Source organism: Gekko japonicus, unplaced genomic scaffold (assembly GCF_001447785.1).
Source record: "Gekko japonicus isolate JY-2015 unplaced genomic scaffold, Gekko_japonicus_V1.1 scaffold803, whole genome shotgun sequence".
Lineage (NCBI taxonomy): Eukaryota > Metazoa > Chordata > Lepidosauria > Squamata > Gekkonidae > Gekko > Gekko japonicus.
In genome coordinates this window covers 701729-726722 of record NW_015167562.1, presented here as the reverse complement: position 1 = coordinate 726722, position 24994 = coordinate 701729, and the positions used below count along the sequence as shown (strand labels likewise).

Genomic DNA, 24994 nt, shown 5'->3' with positions numbered 1-24994 from the left:
AAAGGAGAAATCAATGTAATTACGAAATATGGAGAACGTAGGCGTCAGTGAATCTACACCAACACAGAAAAATGAAGCATAGCAAATAGAAACAGTGCATCTGAGCACTATGGACAACACATATGACACACCTGCAAAGCCTAAAGATCCAGAAGGGGCTGTGGAGCCAAGTGTGAGATGATCAACCAGATCAAACAAAGGAGTACCACCAAGAAGACTTTCTTATCTAGCAACGGCAGAAGCTATACCTGAGCCTTCCACATGGGAAGACATAGCAAGAAATCCTGCAGAAGAAGCAGAAACATGGAGAAAAGCCACTTCAATAAGAGTGTTCCTGAGCATAGCAGCAGCAAGAAAGATGCAAGTGGACCATCTGGACATAAAGACTGCTTTTCTATATGGAGAAATAAAGGAAGATGTTTATATGGAACAGCCACCAGGTTGTGAACAATCCAAAGACAAGTAACTCGTGTGTAAACTGCAAAACAGCATATATGGATTGAAACAGGCTGAGAGATGTTGGAACAAGAAACGTCATCAAATGCTAACCAAGGAAGGATTTGAGCAAGGTAAGGCAGAACGATGCCTATAAAGATATAGAGACAACAAATGGACATACATTCTGACATATGTGGATGACCTGATTTTATGCAATGAAGACAAGCAGGACTGTGATGAAATAGTTCAACAGCTGAATCAAGAAGTAGAAGTGAAAGAATTTGGAAACATCAACTATTATCTTGGAATACAAATATAATGAGAGGAAGATGGAAGCTATCTTCTCAACCAAAAGCAGAAAATCCTAGAACTTCTCGACTACATACATGAATATGAAAGGAGCTAAGCCAGCAAAAACACTCCTATGGAAACAAACTACTACCTGAAACAGCAAGGAAGTAGTGAACTTCTGCCTGGCAACAAGCAATACAGGGAAGCAATTGGAAGACTGCTGTACGTAAGCACATTGACACGTCCAGATATTACAGCAGTTGTGGGCATGTTATGCAGAAAGACAGAATCACCAAGCAAAAGGGACTGGAATGCAGTCAAAAGACTTGCAAAGTACCTGCATGGCACTGCACATCTGATACTAAAGTTACCAACAAGTGACAATCCCAGACTAGTGGGATACATGGATGCAGACTGGGCAGGAGATACTACAGACAGAAAGTCAGTCAGTGGATATTTATTCTGAGGTCGTGGAGCAGTCAGCTGGATCAGCAGGTAGCAAGAAACTATAGCTGTGCCCTCAACTGAAGTTGAGTATGTATCCTCAGCAGAAGCATGCAGACAACTAAAATGGATACTGCAATTAATGCACAACTTTGGTGTAGAGAAACCCAATCCAGTACAACTCTTTGAAGACAACCAACGGGAGATAAAACTTGCACAGACAGAGAAGATCAACTCAAGAACTAAACACATGGATGTGAAGCATCACCTAGTAGGAAATATGCAAGAAGAAGGGCTTGTTGAGTTTGAATACTGTCTAGGGATGGGCACGAACCCACAAATGAACCCCGGTTTGTGGTTCCCGAACCAGGGGTTCAGGAGAACATGCCTCTCACGATCTACCCATGAATCTCCATGGAGTTTCATGAGGTTTGGGGAGGGTTTGTGCAGGCTCCAAAGGCATTTAAATACCTTCAGAGCCCGACCAGAAGTGAGATCCGAAGGCATTTAAATGTCGTCAGAGCCCACCACTGGCCATGTGGCCTGACCAGAGTTACTTCAAATGCCTTCAGAGCCCACCTCCAGGTCGGACCAGCCCAACTGTGCTTCAAGAGTGAGCTCCAAAGGCCTTTATAGGGGTGTTGAGAAAAGGAAATGTCTGGTGTACAAAGAAGAAGACCCTGCAGGGGGCAGCAGGAAGGCAATTAGATAGGATAGTGAGGGCTGCACCTTTTTTCGCTTGTTCAGTGTAATTCCTTGTCTGTCTCCAGATTGCTACTCTTAGAGCAATTACTCCCTTCTTCTCAGAAGTACCACACTCAGTCTTACCCTCTCAGCTAGAGATGTAGTTAGGAACCTATCTCTGTCCTCTTTCTTATCAAATATGTTAATTCCCTCAATGTGCCCAAGCAGTACCCATATCTCTTTATGTCATAAAGCATTAAGTAGATACTTTCAGGGGATTACAGTTGTATAGTGATTGTATCTCTTTTGGATATGAAAACACTTTATTCTGTAATTGTTGAATTTCTAGTTTTCTGTATTGGATTTGTATATTGCTTACTGAAAATAAAATAAAAATTATAAATTAAAAAAAAAAGTTAATTCCTAAATAAACCTTTATCTACTCTTTAATCAAGTTATGCACCATTGCTGTGTTAATTACTCTGCCAAGACATTAAACATAGCATATCCCATGCCACTTTTCCACTTGGACAACAAACTGTGCATACAATTTCTGGGCACTGTAAGATATAGGAAGGAGAGCGCTAGATGTTGCAGAAGATCTTGCACAAGCAGAACTGTGCTGAGTCTGTTTACATTTCTGTTCACACATTGCTGGATCCAAGCCATTAGCCTTTTCCTTCTCCCAAATAAAGTAATACAAAAGACTTGTATTCTATGCAGTTCACTCCTATCATGTTTTTTGTTCTTGTTGCTTAGAAGCAGAAGATTAAAGACAATACGCATATCTATGTCAATTTAAGCAGTGGGGAGAAATAATTTTTTTAAAAGCAGGATTTTATGCATAGCATTTTTTGTGGGGGGTTCCTCCTGTCTTTGGGCCCCACACTCAAGCTCTGGCCCTTCAGTTATTTTGGAACACATGCATTCTGATGCCAAATCTTGTCTGCATGCAGTACATCCATGTTATAAATCTGGGAACAATTGGGTGAAATCAAGAGAAAAGGGGCGTGATTAAATCCTTAATCGTGCCCTTAGATTTTATTGATTTGAACGGGTCTTAAGTATACTCTGGCTTACTCCCATTCCTTTGTATTTATATGTTTCACAATCCCTGTGCCTTTTTGTCCATACTAGCTAATGGCTTATGAGCAAATTTCTGGGATAAAATCATACTCACCACTACAGTTTGTGGCTGGGGAGCCAATTGTGGTAGAAGATGGTGACGGCTCCTCGGAAGAAGCTGGCAACAATGAACGTGATTTTTTCTCTGATGAAGAGCTGTTGCCTGTTCCCATTTTCTTCTCAATTGTATGATTCAGAAGTGTAGGGTGTTCTGTAACATACCGGGCTGAAGTTGGAATTTTCCAAGTATTTCCTTCAGGTAAGAGACCAGATGTGCTTGTCTCTCCTAATGACTCATTGCCTTGAGCATAAACTGTGATATTTGATTCTGCGGGCAATATTGACAAAGAAGAGCCATGCTGGTCTTGAGTAGTTGATCTCTGTTCAGCTAAGTTTTCACTTGGTGTAGTTATGCTCGCCCACTTCTCTGTTACCTGAGGTGGTGTTTCAGAGATGCTCAGAGTGCTATTACTTCTGTCAGACTCAGAAGCGTTGACATTCTGTGATGCTGGTACCATTTTGTCTGTTGTAGAGGTGTTTGACTCTTGAGCGCCACTTGATCGCAGTACAAGAGGTAAAGCAGTTGCCTTATTGTGCTTAGAAGTCAACGTCCTTATTTCTGCTTCATATAGAGAACTGACACTTGTCACAGGCAGTCCTTCAGATTCAAATATAGGTATCCTTTCTGAAACAGGATCTACGATTTCACCTGGAGTACAGCACCATTGAATATAACAAACAGAAATTTTAAAATGTATTAGATTGTTAATATTCACTGTGCACACGGTTATTGTTACTGGTGCCAGTCTGGTACAGCAGTTAGAGTGTAAGACTAGGATCTGGGAGATCCAGGTTTGAATCCCCACTCTGCTATGGAAGCTTGCTGGGTGACTGTGGGCCAGTAACAGACTAACCACCTCACAGCACTGTTGTGAGGAGAAAATGGAGGAGAGGATAATGATGAGCTACTTTTGGTCCCCAATGAGGAGAAAGGTGGGCTATAAATGAAGGAAATAAATGGAATTTTATCAACAAGAACCAATAATATTTAATAAAATAATAAATAAGAATCAATAATAAATATGAACAAAAACCCACCAGTTCATGGCAAAAAAGGCCCTCTACTGAAATATAAGTCTGCTTGTTACCTTCACAGTTCCTCCCAGGTCGGGTGGGATTGGCATCTGTGGTTGTCCTGCATCTGCACACATACGAGCCTATTGTATTGATACATTCTGCAAAAACACAGCAGTCATTTTCTGTCCTATGAGCACATTCATCCCAGTCTGTAAAAAAAGTATTCCCAGATTCAGTAAAACAAATTTTTGCAGAGCCAAACTCAACTTTACACGGAAGATAAGATCTTCTCACATTTTATTCAGTATTAAAAACCAACCAATGGGGGAGCATGATATTGATTGTGCATGAAGCTTGGAGAAACAGAGATTTTTAACCTTCACCCTACCCCACTCTGGCAAGGTTTCCCTAACAAAAATCACTCTCCAGCTTAGCCTCAAGGCCCCGTCTTTTTTGTTGTTGTTAATAACAGCTGATGAGATCATCCGTCACATAAACTTTGCCTTCCCACAGTGACATGGCCTTGGTTCCAATTGCCATTCAACCCTTCTAGTGTTACAGAATCAAGAGATCAGATCATATACCTTTCATTTAACATGAAGTTTGGCTCACCGTTTACGTAGAGCTATAACTATAAAGAAATATATTTGGGTAGTTGATTATTTATGCAGCACCACCAGTATTCATGGTGCTTTACCAAGTACAAAAGGACCCTGACCTGAGGAGATTACACTTTAAAAATTGAGAAAAAGGACAGACCAAATGGAGGTGGACAGATACAAACCTGGGACAGTGTTGCCAAATCCAAGTTTGGAAATTCTTGGAGATTTGGGGGAGGATCTTGGAGAGAGCAGGATTTGGAGATTTAGGGAGGGGAGGGATCTCAGCAGGTTATAATGCCACAGAGTCCACCCTCCAAAGCAGCCATTTTCTCAAGGTGAACTGATCTCTGTTGTCTGGAGATGAGCTGTAATGCCAAGAGATCTCCAAGCCTCACCTGGAGGTTGGCAACCCTAGCATTTATACCAATTATATGTATTTAAACTTATGCTAGAATAAATTTCATTAGACTCTATGGTGCTACTACAATCCTGTTTTATTTTAATGTTTATAAACAGTTTCAGTCGCAAATGAGAACCAAGGGTTTGTAATGAAGCTTCTCAGAAATGGTGTGCTTTTAAGAGAGAGTGGCTATCCTTTCTAGTGTTGTTTGTTTATGTGTTTTTAACTGAATTATTTTGTAATTTTAATTGTATTTTTAATTCCCCAAGTGTTTTATTGCTTTTTCTGATCACTGCCTTTTGGACCCTGATTAGATGGAAAGGTGACATAAAAATGCTTCAAATAAAATAAATAAATACATTTGAGGGAAATTGCATCATGCAGGTGTTTGGGGAGGAAGTTCCAGGCATAAGAGGCAGTAAGCAAGAAAAGGTGAGTCATTTGAGGAAACAAAAGACCTGCAGATGGCTGAGAGTGGTGGCACTGGAGGCACAAAGCTTTGATGGTTTGGCATTCTATGGTTTGCCACAAAGTGGGGGGGGGGAGAACTATTTGGATTACCGTATCATAAGAGATGGGGCGGGATGGATCGTGCAAGCAATCTAAGGTTTATATATGACTATGTAAGATCCATGTATTATGCAACTTGATATGCTGCCTCTGTGGTATATCTGTGTGGCTAAGTCAGGATTAGGGATGCCAACCTCCAGGTTGAACCTGGGGATACCCCAGAATTACAGCTCCAGACTACTGAGATCATTTCCTCTGGATAAAATTGATGATTTGGAGGGTGGCATCCTACCCCACTGAGGTCCCTGTGTCTTCCCCAGGCTCCCTCCCCAAATCTGCAGAGGTTTCTCAACCTGGATCTGGCCACCCTACCCTTCATCCCCAGCTGGTGGCCGGGGGGGGGGGCTGGCAACCCTAATTAGAGAGGATTCTTAGGGTTCTTCCTGCCCTTTCCAAATTAGAAATGCATTGCTAGGTTCTATGTTCCATTACTTCAAATAAGATCACTCTTGCACAAATCTTTAGGATCTCAGCTCCTAATATCTGAACAAGCACAAAAAGCAGGTCTGAAATGTGGTAGATGTGGTTCTGTTTCCTCACCTACATAGGTCTGCAGCTGCTATTGTTTGAAATGTAATACATGTACATCCATAATATGGGTCCCCAATATAACGAGGAAATGTAGAAATAGTACCTGTGGTGTGGCTGTATAGGAAGGGGAACAAAACTAGGTACAACAGTAGGAAGGGATGAATAATGATGGGAAAGTGGTGGGTGGGGAGGGTGGTCCCTCACAAAACCTTGAGACCTTCAGAAGTGGGTTTTGGGAAGCACAGAGGCTACAGCAGGAGATGCAGGAGTTGGAGTAAGATCTACTTTTCACTCAGGGTTCTTAAGATCTAACACAGTAAAAAGTATACAAAATTTATGTGATTTTCCTCTGCATGATGTTCACATAACTCTTACAACTTAGTTATCAAATTAAATAGCCTACCTTCCACGATGGAGCTCTGTGGGTCAACCTGAAGCACTGAACTTTTGTGCACTGATGAAATCATCTGGTCAAACGCAGACAAGTCTTTTGGAAACTGTGGGTCTTCTATTATCATTTTAAGCTTCACAATAACACTTCCAGCTTTAATAGAGTCCATTTGCACTTTCAGTTTCCCCATCTTGTACAATGCAAGCAGATTTGAAGGAAATGATTTTTCAATCTGAAAACAAATGAGATAAATAGTGCTATTCTAGCATCAAGTAGACATGCATTGTATTTAATTCTCCTTGACCTGTCTTCATTTTCATATTCATAAAAAGCAATATTAGCCCTACCCATACCAATGAACATGTACGAATATGCACTTTAAATTTTATTTTTGTTTCATATGTTGACATTGTGAACCTTTTCATTTCTCCCATTTTGTTGCCAGTGTTCCTGATTTGTTTGTTTTCTTATGTGATATTTTTACACTACTAACATATAACAGACACCAGTTATAACAGTAATACCAATAGTATGGTCAGTAACAAAAACAATTGCAAGTCCTGAGCAAAGACAATACTTTTCAGAAGCTAGGCTTTTCAATGTGAAAAGCGTGTTCACAAAATGTGGTGACATCCCTAAAATAGAATAATTGTTAGGTATGCTCAAGCAGTCTGGCACTTGCATTAATTCAGCTGTGTCTACCTTGTTTAGTAGGAATAGGGCATCAATTAATAATGAATTAAAAATGAACTCAGTAAAAGCATTCTACTTCATAATGTGCCTCTTTCCATGTGATTACCTTTCACAAATATGGTACATGAAGTCCACAGATGTCATCACCATTAATGTTATCAGAGAGTTATCCTGACAGGATAAATGAAATTCCATATGGCACAGACAGAAGCCAAGATGAAATGATGCACTTGGCTCTAAAATAATGTGCTTCTAAGTTCTGCATAACAACACGTTTTTACTTTTTGTAATATTATCTGATGCAGCACTTCATCGATTGCATGGGGCTTCCAAAACACACAGGGAGCTCACCTGCCCAATCAGCTTGCCAATTTTTCAAACAATCACAGTAGCTGTGCCTTTAACAGTGGCCTGATATGGACAAGTAAGAATGTCCCATGTTGTAAAAAGCCTCAGCTGCTGATGCTTGCACATCAGGCTGTTGGTAGAGGCACAATAGAGGCCAGAGCCATTGCCAAGGGTTTCTGCTTCTGATTTAATGGATGTAGCAGATCTGCAAATCTAATAGGGAAAACCTACACACGCAGGAACTGTGTGCCAGCACACCTGTTTTAAAAGCTGAGCTCTCATCTATAGTAAGGGCAAAAAATGAAAGTTGCTTTTTGAAACTTCTTAGGACAATTTGCTATTCAGTAAGATGGTTTATTAAGAATTGATCCATGAGAAACTGCTGCATCATGTAGAACTTAACCCATGGTTTCAAATGGGTAAATATTTTAGCATTACCTCTGTCATAAAAATGCTGAAGAATCTCTGATATTCTTTGGTGCTAGTGTTTAAGAACTGCTCTGTGAAGTTATAGTTCAGGATCCTTATTGTAACACCAAATAACAAGGCATCTAAAAGGCACAATATTAAAAGCATGATACAATGCATCAAATGTGATATCATTACAGTAGGTTATCAAGCTATATGATGAGAGAAATCTAACCATTAAGATAAAAGAAGTCAGATGTAAATCTGTGTTTCTTCCTTAAAGGGAGTTGAAAGAAGATGCTATTATACAGCTAAAGGCCTTATCACACATATGAACATGGTATTTGGGACAATCTGGTGTAGTAGGATCAATTAAATCCAAATTAGGGAGTTATCCTATATAGGGATAATATCACCTAGTCCACAAAAAGTTTAAATAGAACATTTGCATCCAACTGTTTACTAAATGCCAAACCAGTAAGGTCATTGATAGTAAAACATGACTGAGGTGGGTTGAGGGGACATGGATGCCTGTTAAAGGGAGGATAGCACTTGTAAGATGATAGGTACCAGTCTTCAATCTTCTATGTGATGCAATGGTTTTGCCACAAGCTTCATAGCTGATATTCACAGTGTAGATTGTGCCTGCTTGCAGTCCAAACACATCCAGTGTCATATTGGTGGTTTCCATTTCTTGAATCAACTCTTTGCCTTTGTACACCTCTATTTGGAATGTATGGTTCAGCAAAGGCTCTACGCTCCAAGATACTTCAAAACTGCTGCTAGTAACACCGAAGATCTTGTGTTCCATAATGGCAGAAGGATCTGCAATAGCATACACAAGAGACTTATCACAATGGAAAAGGACATTTACTTAAAGGAATAGTATGAGATCTACCATGCATTTAGCCAGATAAAATGTCCTTTTGATAACAAAGTTTATTCTCTATTATATTAATCCTATGTATTCATGCTTTCACATTTTAGCATGTCCAGTCTCAGACGCACTGAGCAGGTTACACTCAACCTTTCCCTTAAAACCGTATACACTTTAGAATTAAGTAGTACATGAGTTAAATCATTAATTTTCATTTTATACTATTATTTTTCATTTTGCTTTATCAACAGTTCTCTATGCAATACAAGCCTCCCTAAGGAGGCACAGACTAGGGGAGACCTGAGATCCTCCATCGTAATTGCTTATTTTAACTATTTTACAGCATTTATGGTCCACCTTTCTTAAAAAGAATCAAGGAAGATCAGAAGTGTGTTATCCAGTCCTTAACTGCCTTAACCCCAACCCAGAGGATCACATGTTCTCCTTCGTATGTTTTTGGCCATGTGGAGCTGTCCTTGAAGACTATCTGCTAGCTGCAGTTGGTACAGAATGCTGCACCCAGAATATTGACTGGAGTGATTTGTAGAAACCATATTACTCTAGGTCTTGTTCCAGCTACAATGGAACATTTGCTTCTGGGCCTAATTTAGGTTGCTTTTAAAGCCCTATGCCACTTGGGGCGTGCATAACTTAAGAACTGCCTTCTCCCACAGGAACCTGCCTGTCCAATCATCTTTGGAGATCCTGCTTTGGGTGCCACCAGCATCTGTGGCTAGATGGGTAACAACCCAAGAAAGGGCCTTCTTGATCATAGCACCAAAACTTTGGAACTCCCTCTGCAGGGAGATTTGTCTGTCTCCCTCTATCATTGCCTTTTCCTAGCAGATGAACACATTTTTGTTTTGCTTGGCATATCCCCAATAATTGTTCTTGGGCCTCCTCCTTGGTTGTGGTATGCTATCATTGAATTATTTTTATATATACTTAATTTTCAAATGCTGTTTTAATGTCAAAATGTTTTAATGTTATGTAATTTGCCACCTTGGGTTCTAGGGAGGCACAGAATGATTTTAAATAAAATAAATGAAATTAAATCTGGAACCCAAGGAAACTGTCCCATTCAATTCAATGGCATGGCAGACTTGCACACATAATGGTGGGTATGTAAAACTGCCCTTGCATTTTATTTACGTGTTTAAAATGTTTTATATGACTACCTCTCTACTGAGCATTTCAGGACCCAAGATTGCATAAAGATAATTTGATTGACCAATTATTAAACCAATAGGTATAAAAAAATTTTAAAAAAAAATCTAAAAAGACCCCCACCAGTCGCATATTCCCCCTTTGCCCATGCTCAGGCTGGCCTAAAAGCTCTCTGGAATGGCTCTGTTTTGCAGCCTCACCAGAAATGTAGGAGGGTGTTCCTGAGGCATGGGGAAGCCATTGAAAAGGCTTGACCCTGAAGTGTTGCTGAATTGGCCTTAGACAATGGATGAACTGATGACAGTCCCTGCTGGAAAGAAACTCCTGCACAGGAACATGGAGGTCCTTCAAGTATGTGGGTTCCAGGTCATGAAGGACTTTAAAGGTGAGCACCAATGCCTTGCACTGGACCCAGAAACTAGTCATCCTCAGGTTGAATGTAACTTAATGGGGCCTCAGAATAAGAGAGACATGTTCCTGCTGGCTAGCCCAAGATACAAATAGGCAGCTGCATCTATATATCTAATAGCCAAGTTGCCCCCGGAGTGCAGATAGCTAAATCAGCGCTCCGGGGGCAGCTGGGGGGCCGGGGGAGGTTTGTGCACACGTGGGCCAGTCCCCACGTGTGCACAAAAATCCTAAAAGTAGAAAAAAATTGGGGGGGATGTTTAAATTGGTGGCCGGGGGGGGAGGCCCAGCCTCGCCGCCACCGCTGAGCCCGGCAAAGGGGAGGAAAAGGACCGGCCTCTCTGCCGCCGCCTCTGCCTCGGAGCCGGGCGGGGGGGGAGGACCGGCCTCGCCGCCGCTGCCTTCTCGGGGAGATGGGGGGAATGGAGGAGACGGAGCTCTTCTCCCCCCCCCCGCGAGTATCACAGGTCCCCGTCTTGTTTTGCACTAACTGCAGTTTCCACTTTGTCTTCAAGGGTAACCCCATGTAGAGTGTGCCTTCCTGATTAGGTGCAGGTGGATTTTTATTTTATTCTTTTGCTGTCATGGACACCTGTTTCTCCAACAGGAGACCAGGATCCAGCAAGGCTCCCAAGCTCTTAACAGAGCTGCATACTATTGATGGCAGGACAAGCAACCCTGTTTAAAGCAGTGGCCCTTTCAGTCAGCATCACTGTCTTCTCTGGATCCAACTTCTCCCTCAGCCACTTGGCTATGGCATTCAGGCAGTAGCCAGGACAGAGACAACAGCAGCCAGTGGCTTATTTAGAGTAACAGAGAGTTGGATGTCATCAGCATACTAATGGCAACCTACTCCAAACCTTCAGGTGATTTCATTAAGGGGCCTTACACAGGTAGCAAACAACATGGGCAATTTAACAGAGTTTTGCGGTATTCCCCCCCCCCCATATCTACTCTTAAGGGTGAGAGTGCACAGAGAACCCTGTCAGGATTTCATTTGCTTACAAAAGCTGTGCCCCATGTCCCTTCTGCCCCAGGATGGCTTCCATGTGCATGCAGGAACTGAGGGGCTCAATACTGTTGGCCCTGAGGGTTGAATGGTCAGGGTAAAAACTGACCTTTCAGATTGCTTAGGGGCACAGTCATGAGAGTGAACATGAGCGCTTCAGAGTGGCTGCTTTTGCCTTGTGACTAAAACTGTTTGGGGAATAGCACTGCCCGCCTGTGAGCCTTCTTACTTTTAATCTGCTCAATTGATATATTTGTAATAAAAAGACACTATAAACCACTGTAAATTTCCATGGTTGTATCCTCCAAAAGGAACTGTCCACAAAACCTTATGCTAGAATAAAACTTGTTAGTCTCATAAATTAGTCTCAAACTTCATAGGTTTATAATTCTGTAAATAATGCAATGGTATGGGTAAAGGTAAAGGTTCCCTTGCTCGAAAGCCAGTCAAATCCGACTCTAGGGTTGCGGTGCTCATCTCCATTTCAAAGCCGAAGAGCCAGCACTGCCCGACGACATTTCCGTGGTCATGTGGCCGGCATGACTAAACACCAAGGTGCACGGAACGCTGTTACCTTCCCACCGAAGTGGTACCTATTTATCTACTTGCAATTTCTTGCTTTCGATCTGCTAGGTTGGCAGGAGCTGGGGCCAGAGACGGGAGCTCACTCCGTCATGCGGCACACTCGGGTCTTGAACTGCTGAACTACCGACCTTCCACAGCCTGCAGTTCAGCGTCTTAACCACTTGAGCCACCGCAGCTCCTCAATGGTGTGGGTAGCAAACAACTATAACAGAAATCCACTATGGAAGTTCATCTGTAGAGACCTTGCATTTCCCAAAGAATGTTTTGTTGGGGGACATTTTTTTCATGGAATAAGACATCCCCAAGGGAAGCTGTTGTGCACTGTGTTGAATGCCAATCTGATTTTAAATAGCCACATATAAAAACATGCTAACAAAAAAGTGAATTCAGACAGCTATTTTTCTACCCTGGGGTGGCTTTTTATAATTACCTCACACTGGAGATCAGTGGAATGTAAATTTTTCATGTGGCCAGATTCTTCAGTAACACATTTTGTAAATACCTTAAACATATAGCCCCTGTGTTGCTGGACCACCATATAAAAGCTTGTTGGAACATTACCCAGAATGAGTACCACATAGACTTCCACAATTAAATAACATGGAAAGATTGGAAAAAAAACTCCATCATCCTTATCTTACTTATCCTCACAACAACCTATGGCTGTTGGAATCAGTGGCACTTCTTGTCCCCTCACCTATAAGTTTTAAGATCTGCTCTGTTAGTATCAGTTCACAGACACATATTTGCTAACGGTAGCATCAAGTGATGATTTACATGCATAAAATATGCCATGAAAGAAAATGTGTTCATGTTACGAAATACCATTGGTTTTCAGTGAAGCCTGTTCCCACATTCAGCTGCCTGTCATTAAACCTGAAGTAGGCGTGTGATGAAAAATCTAGTGAACTTCAGGCATATGTGAACCCATCCTCAGAGGACCTCATGAAGCTACACTTAAGATAGCTCCCACTGGACTTAAACAGAACTTAAACTGTCCTGGGAAAAGGGGTTCTGCAGTGGTTAGCAGGATTCCCAACAGCCACTGGGTTTCACTGTAGATATGAAAGCTGAAACAGTCCTCAGGACAGATATAAAATATCTATGTGGATTTTGGGCATATTTCCTGTTAACAAGGTACAGAGCATGTACATAGGGTTGCCACCCTCCTGGTGCCACCTGGAGAACTCCCACTATTACAGTTGATCTCCAGACAACCAAGATCAGTTCCCCTGGAGAAAATGGCTGCTTTGGAGAGTGGACTCTGTGGCATTATACCCTGCTGAGCTCTCCCCCCCCCCCTCAAATCCCTCCCTCTCCAGGCTCCAACCCCAAAATCTCCAAGTATTTCACAACCCAGAGCTGGCAACCCTAAGTATACAAAAAATAGATTTCAAATCAAATAAGGATTTAAAAAGAAACAATAACTTACAGCATTTGGAATCTATTGATCTGCCAGTTTTTTGTGACACACTTGTTGAATTTGTAATTAAAGCAGAAGTATTGCTAGTTTTGAACAGAATATCTGGTGAATCTAAGCCTGTTGAAAGAAAGGAAGAACTTTAGTATTCTTAGAATTATGTTTCTTCAAAAATGGTTCCTTTAACTATACTTTGAATATTAAGAAAATGCTGTTTTTGGCTGTTAAAGGCTGCCTCATCTAACGCTTTTTAAAATGAATGTTTGTCCTACAAAAGGGAAATTATTGATGTTTGTTTTACTTCTCAGACTGTTCAACTATATTTAAAAATGAAAGCTGATAAATATATTTGATCTGAAGTAATCTTGCCTTTATATTGCTTCTGGCAAGCTCAGGTCATCATGGAATGCCTTCATCTGAATGCAATATCCTTTGGAAGTGAAGGTAATAAGCAAAACCTGCCTTTTCAATGGTGGAACCCACTCTGTGGAATTTATTATTTTGTCCACACACAGGTAATGCAGGCATTACATTTTAAAAGCTTTCCCATTTATTTTGCTCTAATTTTTTTAAAAAATGTGGTTTGTTGGAAGAGTGCAGTGGGCTGCATCCATTGTGAGAAAACACTGCATCTTGGCATTTTTTCTAACCAGGGAAGTAGCCCCCTGCAATTTTTCATAGGTTTTCACTTCAGACATTACATATGTCATGCCAACAGACCACTTGTCAACAGTTACTTAGGGGGTTTCATTACATCTCCACTGGCTTTGTGGCAGTATCACAAGGCCTGTTATCTTTCAACGTTGTTTTTTTTTTGGGGGGGGGATCATTATCCCACCCCTGCAAAGAGCTTTTGGAACCATAGGCTGACTTGATTTGTTTTTAAATTTGTCCCCTTATGCATTTTAGTAGGGCTATTCAGTATATATATATTCTGTAGGGCTGCCAGCACAAGGCTAGCAACCAATAGGAGAATCATGGCGGGGGGGGGGGACCTTGCTGGAGATGTCATCATGTCACTGCACTGACATTGCTTCAACATGCCAAAAGTGAAATCAGTGTGTCACTGGGAACGCTTAGGGCGAAGCTTCGCCCAAGCGCATACCGCTAGGAGTCTTTTTTAAAATGGCGGGGGAAAGCCGGAAGCCTCAGGCTTCCGACGGAAGTGGCTAGGCACCGGTGGAGAGCGATCAGACGCCGGTTTGTATCGGAAGCCACCGTTGTACTCTGTTTACCACCACTTCGGACCTAGTGGCAGAGTACAACGGTGTAAAAGGATTTACAACGGTTAGGGACGGGAGGCAGATGTTCGCCGTGTGAACGCCCGTAAGTACACCGGTTGGAACCGGCACCCTAACCGTTGTAAATCCCCCGTCTGAACGCACCCAATATGTTGACAATTGCCCTCCCGCCATTTTTGTCCTGCTACCCAGCTGAGTGGTGGTAGAAATGGCCCGGGGGGTGGAAGAGCCCTTGCCTCTAGCAGGAACTTGATAAGCTTAATAATCACACATACACACCAACGTGTGCATGTGTGTATCTTGTTTTAAATGGATTTTATTATGAATTACTTCAAAGGCCAGCTTTATTTTTTAATGAAATGTGTGCCCCACCCTTCTGCCCTCATCAGACTCACCACAAGGCAGCTAACATTAAAAACATACATAATAAGAACACATCCTAAAAACTGCTAACACCAAACAAAAGCACATCATCTAATCTAGTAAAACCAAAGATAGACTACACATACAAAAACATAAAAGCAACAATTAAAACATAGCGTAGAAATGAAGGATCACGGAGGTAATGCCCGATGAAACAAGAAAGTCTTCAGCTGCTGGTGGAAGGCTGTTATGAAGACAATGGCATGACACAAAAGTTTAAAATAAAGTGCATTTGACCAGTGTTTCCTACCATTACACCCTTTGAAGGACTGGCTAGAATGCGTATCCATGTATTTATTCTTACAGATACCCTTATGAGAGCCTTCTAGGTTGACACAAAACCTATTGGTTGAAGCAAGCATTGAAATCTGCAGAAAGTTTATTTGCATCTTTTGAAATAAGATTTAGAAGAGGTACCGTATAAATATCTTAGTTTTGATTTTATTCATAAATAATACACAAGGCCAGATTTAGGGATGCCAGCCTCCAGGTGGGACCTGGGGATCTTCCAGAATTGCGGCTCATCTCCAGACTAGAGAACAGTTCCCTTGGAGAAAATGGATGTTTTGGAGGGTGGACTCTATGGCATTGTACCCCACTGAGGTTCCTGTTCTCCCCAGAATCCATCCCCTAATCTCCAAGAATTTCCTAACCTGGAGCTGGCAACCCTACTCCCCCCCCCCATACCCTGCTGGTGGCCAGGGAGGACCTGGCAACCCTAGCCAGTTTCCAAAATCACAATATAAATCTAGAGTAATTTTGAGATTATTCTGATATTGTACCACTGCATGTAAATTCCCAGTCGATGTTATGCAGTAGAAAGCTATTACTGATGGTGTCTTCTCCAGTATCTCATGGTGTGAGACACACATGCATACTTAAGCCATGATAAATTGTATATGGAATTCATACAACTTTATATAAGGGGAGGGGGTTTTGCTTGTGTAAAACTGCCCTGAACGTCAAAAATGTCTCTCCAGACAGGGGATTCCAGGTTCCCTTGTATACAAATTGTTTCTTACAAGGTTATACTTCTAAAGTTTTAATTCATGTATAAAGTTAGTATTTGAAATATATTTGGAAAAAATAACCTTGTACATCTATGTCAATAACTTCATACACTCGCATCACAATGTCCTTCAACAAATATGATAGGTTCACCAATGGAATAGGCTGTTGCAGGCCAATCAGAGCCTGAGATGTTAATGTCTCAGCATAGCGTTCTGCTTGAGTAGTTTGGATGTGGTACACGGAGACATTTAAGGGCCACAAAGCTCCAGTGATCTGTAAAAAAGATATTCTTATTATATGCTCATTCACGTTTATATTGACTTTAATATTTGTAAAAAAGTGCCTTACATTTACTTTACTTTCCCCCTCACACCTCTCTTCTATTTCTGTACCACATATAATATAATATAATATTTTATTTATATATGTGCGTGTGTGTGTGTGTGTGTATAAAAAGATATTCGTATTGTATGTTATGACACTTTTTGATAGATTCAGGTGGGTAGCTGTGTTAGTCTGAAGCAACAGAACAAAGTTTGTGTACAATGGCACCTTTAATACCAACAAAGTTTAATTCTGAGTATTATTAAGAGCAGAGTTAGGAAAGCATGGTAGAAGTTAGGGCTGCCAGTCCTCTGTCCCAGATCACATTTTCCACCACCAGTCCAAGCTCTGCCATAACGTTTCTGGTGATTCCTAGGGAAGCATGACATCACTTCCTGGTTTTCACTAGATGTGATGTCATGCCAGTGCTTCTGGCACCCCTTGTCCGTGCCTGCAAATATAGTAGAACTATTGGCAAAGTAAAACAGCTAAGAGAAGACTTTATGGAATTTGCATGGATATTGGGGATTCTGGGGGTCTTCAGGGCAAGTAAGTGGAGTGACCTTGCTAGGGAGCTGATGAGACACTATGCCTTGTACCGTACTTTCTATCATATCAGAGTGTATGAGACTGGGCTTTGCAGTGCATGCTCTAGATTATGTATATATAGCAGGATTGTCCTAAATATAAAGATTTTTCTAAAATAAAGATTTTGATTATAACATTACATGAGTTCAGTATCTCTATTTTTTCCTGAAGCAGTCTTTCAATAGGGAAAAATAGGACAGAGTTACACCCCCCCCTCCTTTAGATTCTGAAGTTGTGATTAGTTCTTTGTCCAGTAGGTGGCGGTAACAAATTCTGTTTAGTCTCTGGTAAGAAATCCAGAAGGTAGTCATCTTAAATCTCCTGCAGGAAAAATAAACTGAAGTCTTGTAGCACCTTAAAAACTTAAAAAACATTTTATTCTGTCATAAACTTTCATGGACTAGACCTCGCTTCTTCAGAAGCTATGAGTGTATCCTTACTATACAGACAAAGGAGAAGTGATAATCAGCAAAGACCTGTAAATCTGGAATGAGACAGAAACTGGATTTTGATTTTAGTTCTGTGTTCTGTATTCTCCTGTCCCATTCCCCCACCCTTGCTGTCCATTAGCCTATCTGCATGTAGCTGGAATAAACCTTTCATAACAGGATCTATGGCTGCCAGCCTCCAGGTGGAACCTGGGGATCCCCCCCGACCCCTACCCTGGAATTACAGCTTATTTCCAAACTACAGAAATCAGTTCCCTGGAGATAATGGATGCTTGGGAGAGTGGACTCTGATGCTGTAGCCCACTGAGATCCCCATCTTCCCCAAGCTCCATCCCCAAATCTCCAAAGGTTTTCCAACCTGGATCTGACAACCTTAACTCCCACCCCCCACCAGTAGCCAGGGGGAGCCTGGCAACCTTAACTGGATCTTCTCCGTTCGTCATACTGAGAAGAGGAGGGAGGCGGTTGCCTTGCAGAGACAAGGGACTTGTGCAAGCTTGCTTGTAGGGCAAGGAAGGTACTTTTTCCTGTCTTCCCTACTTCCCTACACACAAAAATGCTTGCACTTTAGCAGCATAGGTCCAGGCCTGGTTTGGAGCAGTCCATCAGTACATAAAGGGTTATGTTTTTCTATGAAAGCTCAGAGTACCTATAAGGCTGTGTGGGACACATAAAGCCCCTTACCCATACACATTCACAGCAGATCCAGTGTACCTACACATGGACAGCTTCTTGCTTACAGACAGTCTCCTAACCTAAAACAGCTTTTTCACCGCAACAATGGGATACTTAATAGAGACACAAACCCAGGGACCAGACGCCGCAACAGGTCAAGATGCCAACGTTGTACCTATATACTATATACCTATATATACAGGCAATACTCTACAGGACCATCAGCAATACCATTTTGGGCTCATTCACTTCCTCATCCTCCAATGTAATACATGGCACCATGCGTCAACACTGCCCTTTTGTTCTCCATGTAGGACTAAGAGGTCCCTTTCTATCCAAAATGCCCACAACATTTATATGAAAAATCTAAGTCTCTCGGGACACTGAATTACTCACCATTCTCCAACAAAAGAATTTGAAAGGGTGAAATTCTGAATTGGAACTGATGAAGAAGTTTCACACTGCTCTCCAACCAATGTGGACCATAACTTGGGATTTCCATCCCTCTATAGCTGTTAATAATCTTCACAGAACCTAGAACATTCTACCTATTCCAAGTGTTAACCTGTGAATGGAGTCTGTTTTTCCCCCCCTTTATTAGATTTGGGTTTTTTGCTTAATCATATTTCACTCTCAACCCTGTTCATACCTCCTACATAAAGTGTCTGTCCAGTACGGCTCCACTCATAGCATCTGAAGAAGTGGATTCTAGTCCATGAGAACTATGCTGGAATAAAATGTTATTAGACTTTAAGATGCTCCATTCTCCGGTTTATTCGGACTGTGCTGTGCCATCACAGAAGTTTGCAGTAGGCTGAAAGCCATTGCATATGCATCCATACCATAGAGTGCAAAAGGCGTGAATGTTCCAGAAGTCTTGGATCCACTCTGATTAATTCTTTGAAATCCATTTTCACCAGGACTGACACATTATACCAATATGTTGCCACTGTTTGCTCTAAAAATTATCAGAAAAAAGAAAACAATGTATTTGCATCTTGGAACATTAAATCTATGGAAATGTGCTGTTACTGCAATGAGCTTCTCATTTCCAATGGCCACTTTCAATCTGATCAGTGCCACAAATTCAGCACTGAAATTGATCCTCTTTACCAATTATTTTTAATATTCCAGCACAATTAGCAATCTGCAATTCAGGACCTCTGTATATACCTCCTGCATGCCAATCATTGTGTTTTACTGCCTACTGAAATTGATGGCAGTTTTGCAGCCATTTCCAGCACTGACAAAACATTGTCATCCACAGCAGAGTTATCCCCTTCTAAATCCACCGACTTTAATAAATTTAGAAGGGTGTAACTCTGTTTAGGAATGCACTATGAGTCAGCATTAATTGGCTTGGTTCAGTTTTAGCCTATTTGTCATAATCTTCTGGAGTACTGAGGACTGTGCTAACACAGAAATAAATAAATGCATGCCTTTCTTTACACATTTGAAATGCTGCCTGGGTGTTCATTGATTAATAAAAAATTATATTAAGCACAAAAGTGTCCATTGATGTGCTGTTCTGACAACTTAATAATACTTTGGCTGTGCTAGTTCTCTTCATTGGCATTCTAAAGCTCCAGCAGCTCATGCTCTGAGTCAGAGATACTCTACTAAAGGAGAAAAAATAGAAGGGAAGACAAGTTGAAGCATTTGGGGGGGTCCTCTACTAACAACAGCATTAATTTGACTCTTAAATAAATTAAGATCTCAATGGCTGCATGTTTCTATTGTCACAATTGACAACTTGTCTTTTTTCACTATTTTCAGTGGATAAACAATGGGCTGCTATTGCTGGAAACTGATGGGGAACACAAATTGGTTCAATAACATACCTTCAGGGACAGGGTCTGAACAACCCATTCCTTTAGATGTCTTACAGCATTTTTGACGTTCTGGACAATCCTTATCAATAGTACAGGAAGCATTTAACTCTTCTACTTTCTCTGGGCAGGCTCCAAATGTTGAGGCAAATTCACTGGATCTGTTTAGGGCTACATAACAAAATAATTAACAGCAAAATTGCATCCACTGTCCAAAATAGAAAAGGCTACTTTAGGCATGACTTTTTCCCCATTGAACAACAGATGTTCACTACCACTATATGCCATATCCCAAAATGTCTTTAAAAGTCTGTGGTTGCCATTTGAAAAACATAGTCTTAAAACGCTCTTGGGAGCACCAAACCAGTTGTGAGATTCATTCATCCCCAGGCACTGTTTAAAGCTATTTTATTCAATGCATAGCTTCCGTCTCCTAATAATACGGATGTGAGTTGAATGTATTCCAATGGGAAACTGCTACTACTTCAGCCTACAGAAATATGCACTGCTAAGGCAGTATCAGAGCTGGTTATTTTGGAATCCCCCATCCCCAGAAACAATTTCAGCTCTCATAAATTAAAAAAAAAAATTTAAAAAGTTATGAAGTGGAATTTACTATGGATGTAGTAATGACTACGAGCCATGATGACTAAAGAGAAGCTCCACACCTCTGAACACTAGTGGTAGGAGGCAACATTCAGGGAATGCTTTGGCCTCTATGTCATTTTGTTGGACCCACCGGGCAGATGTGCTGTTCTGACAACTTAATAATACTTTGGCTGTGCTAGTTCTCTTCATTGGCATTCTAAAGCTCCAGCAGCTCATGCTCTGAGTCAGAGATACTCTACTAAAGGAGAAAAAATAGAAGGGAAGACAAGTTGAAGCATTTGGGGGGGTCCTCTACTAACAACAGCATTAATTTGACTCTTAAATAAATTAAGATCTCAATGGCTGCATGTTTCTATTGTCACAATTGACAACTTGTCTTTTTTCACTATTTTCAGTGGATAAACAATGGGCTGCTATTGCTGGAAACTGATGGGGAACACAAATTGGTTCAATAACATACCTTCAGGGACAGGGTCTGAACAACCCATTCCTTTAGATGTCTTACAGCATTTTTGACGTTCTGGACAATCCTTATCAATAGTACAGGAAGCATTTAACTCTTCTACTTTCTCTGGGCAGGCTCCAAATGTTGAGGCAAATTCACTGGATCTGTTTAGGGCTACATAACAAAATAATTAACAGCAAAATTGCATCCACTGTCCAAAATAGAAAAGGCTACTTTAGGCATGACTTTTTCCCCATTGAACAACAGATGTTCACTACCACTATATGCCATATCCCAAAATGTCTTTAAAAGTCTGTGGTTGCCATTTGAAAAACATAGTCTTAAAACTCTCTTGGGAGCACCAAACCAGTTGTGGGATTCATTCATCCCCAGGCACTGTTTAAAGCTATTTTATTCAATGCATAGCTTCCGTCTCCTAATAATACGGATGTGAGTTGAATGTATCCCAGTGGGAAACTGCTACTACTTCAGCCTACAGAAATATGCACTGCTAAGACAGTATCAGAGCTGGTTGCTTTGGAATCCCCCATCCCCAGAAATAATGTCAGCTCTCATAAATTAAAAAAAAAAATCAATTAAAAAAGTTATCAAGTGGAATTCACTATGGATGTAGTAATGACTACGAGCCATGATGACTAAAGAGAAGCTCCACACCTCTGAATACTAGTGGTAGGAGGCAACATTCAGGGAATGCATTGGCCTCTATGTCATTTTGTTGGACCCACAGGGCAACTAGTTTGCCACTGTGCGACGCAGAATGCTGGATTAGATAAACCGCTGGTCAGTTCCAGCAAGGCTTTTCTTATGCTCTTGGTCCTTGTGGGCCCACCAGGGGGCAGCAGGACATCACAAGTGTCTTCTATGGGCAGCAGAGGCTGGTCAGATCCTATAAGTGTTTCTTTATTGGAATTAGCAAAGTTCACATGGGGTTCCATGCAAGAGCAGTTCCCTTCTCCAGCCCCACTTTGCACTTTCGAAACCTCAGGGGCTGAGCTGTGCCTCTCCCTTGGAGAAGGTCTCATAGCCTTATCTTGACCCAGGCCCCAGCTCCTCCATTAGGTTCCTCCCTTCTCTGTACCCTCTCAGCCTTTCCCAGCCAGCTTGCCTTCCTCTCCTCCCATCTATCTGGCCATCTCCCTGGGGCTCCACCCATGCTGGCCAAACCCAGCACCACCCTTCCCTTCTGAAGCCTTCTTCCTCTCTTAACCCTTTATCACCTTGCCCCACTCTGACTTTGTTTGCATAGGGCTAGGCAGAGGCCCTTGCGGCCCCTCACACACACATCTAATGCCCTGGGCTGGCAAACCTCCTGCCCCTGCTGCTATGCCTGCCAGGTGGGAGGGAGACTCTCCTGCAGGGGCCACACCCCTACTTCCACTGGGCCCATCAAACTACTACTGCCTTCTTCTTGAGAGGCGCCCTGCCCTTCCTGGAGCACCTGCTGCTGCCGCCTTGGGCCCAGTAGGTGAGGCCTCCTCTGCTGCCTCTATGCTGCAGTCCTGTTTCCAAACGTAGACAATCTGCATGTGGATGATCAAGAGCAGCAATGGAGTATTAGGTTGGACAGTAAGGTTACCACCAGTGGTCCTCTTTTGTTGGTATCCATCCTCTTTTGGGCTCTTTTTAAAAAGCTGGTGAAAATGTCCTCTTTTGGGGTTGGAAGGTTAGGACTATTCCTTGTCCGTAGCAATTATCACAGCTTAAATAGTAGGGGTATTTAGAATGAGATTTGTCATAATACACTTGTTTGAAGAAGTCAGTCGGGAAATAAGTCCTCTTTTTACTTTCTGTAGTGTATCAGGCCCTGTCAGGGCCAGGCATGCCTGGGCTTGCCCAGGCACAAACACCACTAGCTTCATGCCAAAAGACAATGGGCCAGTAGGATCCTAGCCAGGCCCAATGAAAGGACTAGGTCCCAGGCCAGGAGGCCAATAAATCTCTTGGTCACTGTAAATAGCCTATCGGGATTGGGAGGGTGTTTGGTGGTGGGTTTCTCTGAGGGAATATAAGCCGGCCTGCGAGCCGGTTAACTTGTCTTTGTTCCTGACTAAATAAAGGTATGCTTAGCTGAAATCACTCTCCGTATGCATACTTTTCACTTTCCAAAATATGATAACCCTGATGGACAGGTCAGAATCTGTCGTGGTGTTTACTTCTTGCCCTTACAGAAAAACAGCAAGGACAGTCTTCCTTGGCTTAGAGCAGGGGTGTCAAACATAAGGCCTGGAGGCCGGAACCGGCACATCTAGGGCTCTTATGCAGCCCATGAGCAACTGTACAAGGGAGGGAGTACGGGGGAGGAGTGGGCACAGCCACTCCATTGTGTCTTCAGCATGGCAGAACAACCTCGTCTGCAGCAGTCAAGCACCATGGGCTGCACTGCTGCCTCTATGGTCCACTATGTTTTTGGCGGGAAAAACAGAGGAAAAATTTAAACAGAAATGGCAAAAAGCCATAAACTGGTATAAAGAAAAATTATAATGTAAAACCCCCTAATTGTTGAGAAAGAGGGATAAATGTATGTTATGTTATGAAAAAACTGAAAATAAAATCTTTTTAAAAAATGAATTTGACACCTCTAGCTTAGAGCACTCCCATCCCTAGGTGACTGCAAGTATGAGACGGCTGTCAGTTCCCTTCCTCTTTACCTTTGTCACCACCCCCAGTCATTGCAAAGGTGATGGTGGAACCTTGCAACACATCCAATGCATGTCATTCACTAAATCTGGCTCCTATTTATATATTCTGACTGCCTGGGCAGTAGCACAGAGCCTTTGTGTAAACTCCTGGCATCATGGATGCCCAGTGTGTGTGGTTGCTTTTACAGGGAAAGACTGCATAATTTGGCACAGAAGGAGTTCACAATAAAAGCTGTGTGATGGAACGAATGGGCTAGTGCTGCTCCTCTGCCACACTATTTCAGTGCTGAATTATGAAGTGGGCCAGGGATTCTCAGGTCTTCCAAGCAGAAACATGTGATACTTATGAACAGTTAATAGTAATAACAAAGCCAGCAAGAAAAATAAATAAGAGCAAGCAGATCTCAAACAATTAAGAATGCCTGGCTTCAATAGAAAGATCCCAGATAAGTATGGTTCTGTTGCAAGAAGGAAAATAGTACTAGGCTGTCTGATAGCATGATGTCAAAAACAAGTGATGATATTATTGTTGTTATTGTTTTTCAGTAATCTCTCCTTCCAATAAGGAAGTTGATGGTCTTGTGCCTATCAGTTAGGACAACTAAACAAGGTTACTCACAGACAAGGTAGGGATTTCTGTGTCCCCAGGGGCATCCAATGAAGCTGATGGGCAGAAGGTTCAGGATGGACAAAAGGCAACACTCCTTTACACAAATGTTAAATTAACTGCCAGAGGATGTAATGATGGCCACAGGAATAAACAGCTTTAAAAGGGGATTAGATAGATTCATGGATGATAAGTTTATCAATGGCTACCAGCCATAGTGACTGAGGGGGACCTCCACATTCAGAGGCATTAATCCCCTGAATTCCAGAGTCAGGAGGCAACATCAGGGGAAGACCTTGGCCTCTATGCCCTGTTGTTGGCTGTCCAGAGGAACTTGTTGTGTGTGACAGGATGCTGGACTAGATGGAAGAAGAAGAGTTGGTTTTTTACCCCACCCTTCATTACTTGAAGGAGTCTCAAGAGCGGCTTACAATCACCTTCCCTTCCTCTCTCCACAACAGGCACCCTGTGAGGTTGGTGGGGCTGAGAGAGCTCAGAGAGAGCTGTGACTAGCCCAAGGTCATCCAGCTGGCCTCATGTGGAGGAGTGGAGAATCCAACCTGGTTCTCCAGATTAGAGTCCTGCTGCTCTTAACCACTACACCAAACTGGCTCACCAATAGATGGACTACTGGTCTGATCCAGCAGGGCTCTTCTTATGTTCTT

The 24994-nt window shown here is 42.0% G+C and overlaps 1 protein-coding gene across 1 annotated transcript in view; it reads right to left on the bottom strand.

The window, feature by feature from the left end:
- UMODL1 (uromodulin like 1) overlaps positions 1 to 24994 on the bottom strand; it is a 64625-nt gene that overhangs the window by 21390 nt on the left and 18241 nt on the right. The window contains exons 3-13 of the mRNA XM_015413763.1: positions 21078 to 21236; positions 20021 to 20179; positions 19022 to 19137; positions 16224 to 16416; positions 13481 to 13588; positions 8573 to 8827; positions 8033 to 8145; positions 6566 to 6785; positions 4131 to 4268; positions 3038 to 3691; positions 249 to 284 (exon numbers count right to left, since the gene is read on the bottom strand). Coding sequence (XP_015269249.1) covers positions 249 to 284; positions 3038 to 3691; positions 4131 to 4268; positions 6566 to 6785; positions 8033 to 8145; positions 8573 to 8827; positions 13481 to 13588; positions 16224 to 16416; positions 19022 to 19137; positions 20021 to 20179; positions 21078 to 21236 — 2151 coding nt within the window. The remainder of the gene's footprint in view (positions 1 to 248; positions 285 to 3037; positions 3692 to 4130; positions 4269 to 6565; positions 6786 to 8032; positions 8146 to 8572; positions 8828 to 13480; positions 13589 to 16223; positions 16417 to 19021; positions 19138 to 20020; positions 20180 to 21077; positions 21237 to 24994) is intronic.